The sequence below is a fragment of the Juglans regia genome, chromosome 14 (assembly GCF_001411555.2).
Source record: "Juglans regia cultivar Chandler chromosome 14, Walnut 2.0, whole genome shotgun sequence".
Lineage (NCBI taxonomy): Eukaryota > Viridiplantae > Streptophyta > Magnoliopsida > Fagales > Juglandaceae > Juglans > Juglans regia.
In genome coordinates, this window is record NC_049914.1 from 5,391,407 (window position 1) to 5,399,641 (window position 8,235).

At 36.6% G+C, this 8,235-nt stretch overlaps 2 protein-coding genes across 2 annotated transcripts; one reads left to right on the top strand and one right to left on the bottom strand.

Annotated features, from left to right (window-relative positions):
* Positions 1 to 85: 85 nt before the first annotated feature.
* Positions 86 to 2,303, top strand: LOC108989178. Its single transcript, XM_018962703.2, has 3 exons — positions 86 to 483; positions 1,002 to 1,234; positions 1,835 to 2,303. Exons 1-3 carry the CDS (start codon positions 190 to 192, stop codon positions 2,028 to 2,030), a joined length of 723 nt encoding a protein of 240 aa, XP_018818248.1. The 5' UTR covers positions 86 to 189; the 3' UTR covers positions 2,031 to 2,303.
* A 2,092-nt stretch (positions 2,304 to 4,395) lies between these two features.
* On the bottom strand, positions 4,396 to 6,648 carry LOC108989179 (cytochrome P450 714C2-like). Its single transcript, XM_018962704.2, has 5 exons — positions 6,308 to 6,648; positions 5,951 to 6,177; positions 5,611 to 5,858; positions 5,160 to 5,514; positions 4,396 to 5,068 (listed from the first exon to the last, which is right to left on the bottom strand). The coding sequence occupies exons 1-5, from the start codon at positions 6,597 to 6,599 to the stop codon at positions 4,643 to 4,645; spliced, it is 1,548 nt and encodes a 515-aa protein (XP_018818249.1). The 5' UTR covers positions 6,600 to 6,648; the 3' UTR covers positions 4,396 to 4,642.
* Positions 6,649 to 8,235: the final 1,587 nt, after the last annotated feature.

Sequence of the window (8,235 nt, forward strand, 5' to 3'; positions counted from 1 at the left end):
ATTTTTTTAAACCAATTAATGAAAACGTAGAGAACTCGCCAGCGAAAAAAATTAAAATAAAAAAGAGGAAGCAGATAAACTGGATAAGATAGATTTCTGTGTTATCCTATTCATGTCTTTGCCTTGTGCCGGTGCTCTTCCTCCAATATACATACACAGAGGGAACCGTAAAGAAGAAAGAGGATAAATATGTTGGGCGTGGCGACTCCCTCTCTGGGGTCTTCTTGGGCTTCCATGGTGATCCGGATGCCCACTCCAACTCAAACCCAATACGCTGGCAGTGGCGGTGCCTCTGCTGCCATTATCAAAGGCACTGGAGGCAGGCGCGGCAGCCATTATCATCATCATTCTTCACGACCGCGATTGGTGTCTTTTGGTAATTCCGATGATCACCGTGGGCGCTTGTTCTTCTCCTCCTCCGTTAAGACAGCTGTCGCCGCCGTAGATTCCGACAATCTCAGTCCCTCCAATACCGTCGTCAAGGTTTCTTCTTGTACCCCATTTTGCCTCTGTATATGTATGTAATTTGGTGCGTATGGATTGCTAAATTGATTACCGTCTTAGCTTTCAGTTAGCTTGCTAGTTTGTGGTTTTTGCATATATTTGTATACAACGTACATGTGCAGACCGTAATGCTCGAACCGACCATAATTTTCCACCATGACCAACTGCAACTTACATTTGCTCTTCCGAGCATTTGCTAGAAGGTCGCTTCCATTGCCAGTCTTGGCTATAATGCTACTTTGTCATCAACTAAAAAAGAACGTTCTTTCGATGTTCTTATCTAGTTTAAGAAATGATTATTCAGCATAGCAAAAATGCTATTCAGCAAATTCACATCAGATCACTGAGTTTTACTCACCAATCCCAGATCCAATTCAGTCTGCTTATTCATTTGGACCCAAACCATCTCACCTAACACTCGATTCCTTTCGTCGCCTGCAGATTTTGGGATTGAATTGTACAAATACTCTAATCTCATTTCTTATCTATCCCTACAGCAACAAGCCAACAAATATTATTTCGTTGTTGCAAACGCAAAATTCATGCTAGATGAAGAGGAGCATTTCCAGGAGCTCTTGTCTGAGCGGCTTCGTCTCTATGGAGAGCGTGATAAAGAGCAGGATTTTTGGCTCGTCATCGAGCCCAAATTCTTGGATAAATTCCCCAACATTACTAAGAGGTTACGAAGACCTGCTGTCGCTCTGGTTTCAACCAATGGTCCCTGGATCACGTAAGAATATCACTGCTAAAATGGCGACTGATTATGAGTTCTATTTTCTGTTGTTTGTGTGCTTTTATATAACGCTCACATTGATAGTTGACAATGCCGAATTTCTAGAATCACATAACTATCTTGCTGTTGAACCAAAACTTAACAAACTTTAAACAGCAGGCTCTGAGTTTGTTTCACCTGCAGAAGACCCTGGGCTCTATAATTTTGATGTTCTATGCTATTGGAGTATGAATACTTAGTTATAATTTCCACCCAGTATACCTATTCCTTTTTCCTACTTGTATGGGTAATTTCCATCCAGTATACCTATTCCTTTTTCCTACTTGTATGGGTAACAATTGACAGGTACAGCTTGACTGCCTGGGTGTGTGATCCATATTCTCTTCGTTTCAGTTGTTTTGCTGATGAAAGTTGGAGACTCCATTGGTTCAAATAATATTATGTAATGATAATTGCATGGCGTTCTTGAATATATATATATATAGATACATTTGGTGCATTGGAAAACCCCACACCCTTTAATGAAATAAAAGTAATATTTTTTGTTTACCCTGTATCTAGCTCTTATCTGACCAATATAATCTTGTGGTTCGGCAGGTTCATGAAGTTAAGACTGGACCGAGTTTTATCAGAAAGCTTTGAGGCTGATAGTATTGGAGAGGCATTAGCCTCTAATCCTGCCAATATAGAGTTTGAGAAACCAAAAAACTGGGTAGCACCTTACCCAAAGTATGAATCTGGATGGTGGGAGCGCTTCTTGCCCCCTGGATCGAAAGAGGAGGTTAAAGTATAAAGCATTTTCCTTCTCTGCCAAGCCAACTGCATTTCCTTATCAGTTTGGATTTTTCTTCATGTAATAGTAAGTAGAACTGTAGAAGTTGAGTTTGGTGAAGTTTGCATACAACTTTGTAAGATAGTGCAGGCAGTTCATAATTTAATTTTTGAAGGTTAACTCATCAGGAGGTTGATTTAGGAGTTGCATTTTGAAACCGTGAAGAGTGTTGATATAAGAAATATCATCAAATTGGTATTTTCTATGTTAAGTCAATATTAATCTGCAAGTGAATGAAGTGGTGCATCTTGGGAATTGATCTGAGACGCTATCAGATTTTAGGGCTAAGATTTCACATCCTGTTCCAGGATGAGGGGCTTTGTGATCATATAAGTACTTTAGGATAGCGCCTCCCCATCTGTTTGAAATACTCCCATTTCCACCAGTTTTAGTCTGGATACAAAACAAGTGTCGAAAACGAACCTAGACCCATATTTTGCCTCATCACCGCTTCTCTAACCCATGTTAATTCTCACATGGCCAGAAATAATTAAGTTATATTTTGTCTTGTTTCTAGATTCAGATTGTCGGAAATGGGAAGTTTTTAGATCCAAGGGAAGCCTTTATCCTAGAATGAAACGGCCTCATGTCGTAATTGGATTATGCTTAGCTGCCATCACAAATTCACAAGGGCAAATTAAGTTTCCCTTCAAAGTTGAAGGGCGTCTAGTTCAACTACAGATACAGTCGAAAAACTCGGAAGTGTGTGTGTGAGAGAGAGAGATTAATAGTTTATGAATAATAATGAACTGTTTGTAAATAGTAATAAAGTAGTCTAAGTGAAGATTTAGACAGTGAGTTGAGTTGAGTTGAGATGAGATGAAAATTAAATAAAATATTATTTTTATTTTAAGATTTAAAAAAATTAAATTATTTATTATATTTTATATAAAAATTTATAAAAATTATAACGATTAAATAAGACAGTCGAATTTTGAATCCAATCCTCCAGCGAGATTGCTTTACTTATCAAACACAGCCTATACGCTTTTGGAAGTTTGGAGAAGCTAATTAGAAAAATGCTCTGAACAGTCATGAAGCTGCCAAGGCATGCGGGATTACCGTGGGACATCACTTTGTATAGCATTCTCATTGGTTTGATTAGAATTGAAAGATGATTAAAATGTAGATAATTTATATTAAAAATACTTCATATTAGATTGGACATTTTTAAAATAATTTAGATTTCTGTTATAATGATTGGTTAAATATAGAGAATAGATTGAATTTAAATAGAATAAAAAAATATAAAAAAATATGATATTAACTAAATTTTAAAGATATATTTAATCAAGTCAATGATAATGCTCTTAAACTGTTTCTCTTCTCCGAAACCCACAACTCTACAAAGGGTCCACCAAACGTCCGAATTACCGTAGCAAACCCTTCCTTTACGAAATGAAAAAGTAAAACGTGGAATGTTGCCGAAGGACTCGGTGGAGGACCATCCCCATCCCCATCAGAACATACCCACGATTTATTGCGGTCTATCAAAGACAAAAGACATCCAGTTGGCAGCTATAGGAGACTACTTAAGTCCACCAAAGTGACAATCTTGCTAGATGAGCTGCAATCACTAATATTATTGGAAGCTTTCCCAGAGAGAACATTCCACCCCATATCTTCAACCAACACTTCCTTTTCTAACTCCCCCTTCGCCTTCGCTGTAATTTCTGTCATTCTTTACCTATTCTCTACCTTGACCACTTTTTTTGAAAAAATAAAATAATAAAAAAAAGACCTAAACAGTGAAACAAAGAAAAAAAAAAAAAACCAAAACAAATTCCAACGGCCGTTGCCCATAGATGCTCCATTTTCATATAAATCAATGCGTGCTTCACCAAAAAGATAAGTAAATTTCCGGGATGATGCAAAGTCCCTGACTCCCTGTTTTTGTGATGTCATGGTCAAGTTTATATTTGATTATTTTCACAATTCTTATCAATTTATCTCATCTTATCTAATCATTATAATTTTCTTAAATTTTTACATAAAATAAAATAAACAATTCAATTTTTTAAAATTTTAAAATAAGAATAATATTAAAAAAAATTTATTCTAATAATATTTTATTTAACTTTTATACGTAATTCTAAAGAGATGAGATATTTTATTAAAAGTTGAATAAAATATTATTATAATATTATTTTTATTTTAAAATTTAAAAAAATTAAATTATTTATTATATTTTGTATGAGAGTTAAAAAAATTATAATAATTATATGAGATAATATGATTTGATTTTATATAACCAAACAATACCTTAATCTCAATTCCCATATGTAAAAACAAACGAGCCAGTCGTCCAATAGTTCATCCCAACCTCTCGGAACAAAGGATATTCAAATCTTATTCAGTACAGGGGTATAAACAAGGAGTACAAACAAACATAGGAACAAGAAATGGAAAGGATATTAAATGCAGAAGAGTGAACAACTCTGCACTTCATCGTTTACCTGCGATCACAGCAGGAAATCCTAGTTACCTAGAGAAGTTTACCATTACGAAAAAAAATTTTATTTTCTATATTCTTGTCGTATCGAGCAAGAGCAAGCCCAATCAAGGGAAAAAGCCTACAACTTCCTCACCAAGAGATCTACTCCATGTTCAGGCTCAATAACTAACCTAAGAGCAGGTGCATGGCAGTACTTGGGGGAGAGGGAGAGGGAGAAGTTGGACAGAATGAGAGCTATAAGTATCTTGAGTTCAACCATGGCCAAGTTCTGTCCAAGACACACGCGGGGCCCAACTCCAAATGGCATGTACAAGTGTGGAAGCTTGCAAGCACCCGTTATTCCGTTTGCAAATCTATCTGGGTTGAATCTGTAGGCATCCTGTCCCCAGTTTTCTGGATCAGTATGCAAGGTCAGAACCATAGTCCAGAGGTTGACACCCTTGGGAACATTAATGTCCCCGAATTTCATGTCCTTGAAGGCCTCCCTAGACACCACCGCTACTGGGGGATAAAGCCGCAATGATTCATGAATCACCATCGTGAGCTGCAGGAACAAGAGACCATGTTAATGAGTATTAAACAATTTAAAAGTTTATTCATCTTCTGTTCTCTGTTATTATAGTCGGCAGGAGGACCTGTTTCATCTTCCGAATCATATCCGCATCAGGGGTAGCGCCTCCACAGATGTCAAGAACCTCAGCACGGACACGGTCTTGCCATTCTTGATTTGAAGCCAACAGCATAAGGCACCATGTTGCAGAAACTGCGGTGGTCTCAAACCCAGCCAAGTATATGTTCTTGCAGTTGTCGACAATGAAGCGGTCGGTTGCCTCTTGGCTCAGGTCACTGTTCTGGGCGCCCTCAAGAACCATCTGCAGCAAATCTTTCTCATAGGAGGCTTTCTGTCTCTCCTTCACCACCTGCAGTATCAAATTTCGAACCTCTTTTTCTAATCCCCATGCTTCCCTGTTGCTCCTCGTGGGAAGGTACCTGTAAACATATTCGTGTGCAGAAATCAGTCAAGTCTCCCTATATCTTGAAATTAAGGACATATTGGTTACGAATTTCATGGAAAAATGGTGGCACCTCAAGCCAGGGACTCCAGTGGATAAAACTTTCTTTGACATGGCCTCCTGCAGAGCTCGTAGTTTTACGAAAATCTCCTCCCCTTTGGAATAGTTGCTGCCAAAACATGCTCTTGAGATCACATCGCCTGAGAAACTTCTCATATACTCGTCGATTTTTATGTCTGCGGTTCCACCCTCTGTCTCAATCCTACTCTTCCATGTGTTCAGCAGATTGATTGTAGATTCCGTGATCAAGTTCATCATTCCCTACAGAACGTCCACATATCAATCCATTATTTCTACTGTTAAAAATTAATTTAGGAGCAAAAGAAGAAATCTGTTCTTTGAATTAATCATACCTTAACCTTCTCCATGTATAATTCAGGAGCAAGGATTTTCCTCTGGTGAGCCCAAACAGCGCCATTTGAGGTGAGAATTCCCTGACCAAGCAAAGGACCACGCTCTTTGTGCTGATACGATGGCTTTCCCAAGTCCAAGGATGTGCATGTGGTTATCTCTCTCACGACATCAGGTTCGTTTATGAACAGTATTTGTGTGTTGCCGAGAGAAAACACAAACACATGACCTGTTCAGTGCAGATGCAAGAAACAAAGTGAGAGGCTGCCTAACAGATCATCATCAAACTTAGAAAATGAGTTCAAAACTGAGATGGAAGAAGGGAAAGAGATGATGTTGATGACTTAAGCATAATATACCATATTGCTTCCTCCATTGCTCGAAGAAGGGAAAAAGAATTGTGGCACAGTTGTGGGTGACGGGGTTTTCACCGGTGGGAGCATTAATTGTGGTGGTGGATCTTGCCTTCTTTATCTCCCTAATGTTTCCGAGCAGTAAAGTTGGCGGCGGTCCGGTGATGCCTTGGTTCCTGAGCGCAGATCGGAGCCTCTTGGGCTTCACCACCAGAGCATTATACAACCGTATCAGCAATCCAATGAAACCAAGCAGTGCAAAGGACATGAATATCTTTGCAACCAGTTGGAGCTCCATGATTCAAAGTCTCTCTATTAGACCCCACCTGCAACTCTTTCTTTCTCTTCAGTGGAAGAGATGCATATATATATATATATAGTGAGCTTTGTGGGACAATTTGGTCATAACGAAAACTCAATCTAAGGTTGGGTTCTTTTCACGAAGTATCTCATTTTATTTTATTATTATAATTTTATTAAAATTTTAAATAAAATATAAAAAATAATTTAATTTTTTAAAATTTTAAAATAAATAATATTAAAAAATTATATTCTAATAATATTTTATTTAATTTTCGTGTTATATATATATAAACAAAGGATATCTTAATTTTTCTTTATATGAGCGAGATTGGTATATGTATGCATGGATCAATCCCACTATCTATCTCCTCGACTCGAAATTCTAAAAGGTTCAAACGTTAGTGGGAAAGAGGTCTAGGAAATTTGGCAGAAACGGGACCAACCAACCAAGTTTTGGATGCATTAATTGTTTGGCTTTTGTGGACTTCAATAGGAGAATTTAGACAAACTAATGGTCATTTAACACGTGGATCTGGCCTGCATGTCAATTAATTTGAATAAATGCTACCTGAAAAAACTAATTATATATTAAATTTATTTTATAATAAAATAATTTTATAATCTAATATATCATTTTAATTATCTCAATTTTTAAATTTATTTTTATGGAATAAGGTAAAACGTTTCTCTTAATTCTTTACAAAAGTAATGCTAGGTTGTTACTCAATAGTGAACGTTGGACGTGCCACTTAGGTAAAACTTAATTTTTTAAATTTTTTTTCACTTTTTTTAACATTTTTTTAATATTTTTAAAAAATAAAAAAATCAATATATTAATAATCAATTTCTTAATCAGTAATTAAAAAAAATTAAATATATAAACAATCAAAATAAGAGAATAAGAGGACATACTAACATTATTTTCTTTATAATTCTCTTTTTGATTTTGTCGACAAAGACATTTAAAAGAAAAAATTTATGTGGACTTTGATGTTGTGATTAATATGTATGTCCCGAATGGACAGCAATGGCGGGCAGGTTTTGTAGTCGGAAGAGATGAATTATTGCCTCGTGTGTGGTTAAATTTCAACCCTCGACTCACTTTCAATCAATATAGTCTGCTGAGATGACAACGGTTAACTCAAGGTTTGGGACATTCACACACTCTTTCAGTTCCGCTCACATTCCTTTCTCTATTAGTTTTGAGATCGTCATGTGCAACACAAATAATTTTGTTCATACCAAATCCCAATCTGTCCACATTCCTAGGTTTGTTTCCCAAGTAAAATGTGTGATTTTCTGATGAAATGATTGTCTGTGTCCTGTGGTTGCTTTTGAATGGGCATGCTGCCCGTGCTGTTCCCTGTTGCCTACTTGATTTTCTGATCCAAATACATGAATTATTGCTTAGACATTTTAGCATACCTGCCATTTCATGCTTAAAAAAGTCTTTGCAAGCTCTCTCTGTATGCCGTTACATTGAATGTCCCTAACCTATAATTTTGGCTCCTCTGGCAACAAGATGATAGTTGACTCTAAAGTTGGGACTCTCTCTCTTCTTCATTTGTCATAAAATTATAAATTCTTCCAATCATTTAAAATAGAAAAATTCTATTTATAATTTCTACGAG

What these genes read in the sequence shown, in the direction of transcription:
- LOC108989178 (XM_018962703.2), top strand. Translation starts at nt 190, where the DNA reads ATGTTGGGCGTGGCGACTCCCTCTCTGGGGTCTTCTTGGGCTTCCATG. An exon ending in CCTCCAATACCGTCGTCAAG is followed by an intron (nt 484 to 1,001) that starts GTTTCTTCTTGT and finishes CTATCCCTACAG; the next exon opens with CAACAAGCCAACAAATATTA. An exon ending in ACCAATGGTCCCTGGATCAC is followed by an intron (nt 1,235 to 1,834) that starts GTAAGAATATCA and finishes GTGGTTCGGCAG; the next exon opens with GTTCATGAAGTTAAGACTGG.
- LOC108989179 (XM_018962704.2), bottom strand. Translation starts at nt 6,599, where the DNA reads ATGGAGCTCCAACTGGTTGCAAAGATATTCATGTCCTTTGCACTGCTT. An exon ending in GCAATGGAGGAAGCAATATG is followed by an intron (nt 6,178 to 6,307) that starts GTATATTATGCT and finishes TGCACTGAACAG; the next exon opens with GTCATGTGTTTGTGTTTTCT. An exon ending in TATACATGGAGAAGGTTAAG is followed by an intron (nt 5,859 to 5,950) that starts GTATGATTAATT and finishes GACGTTCTGTAG; the next exon opens with GGAATGATGAACTTGATCAC.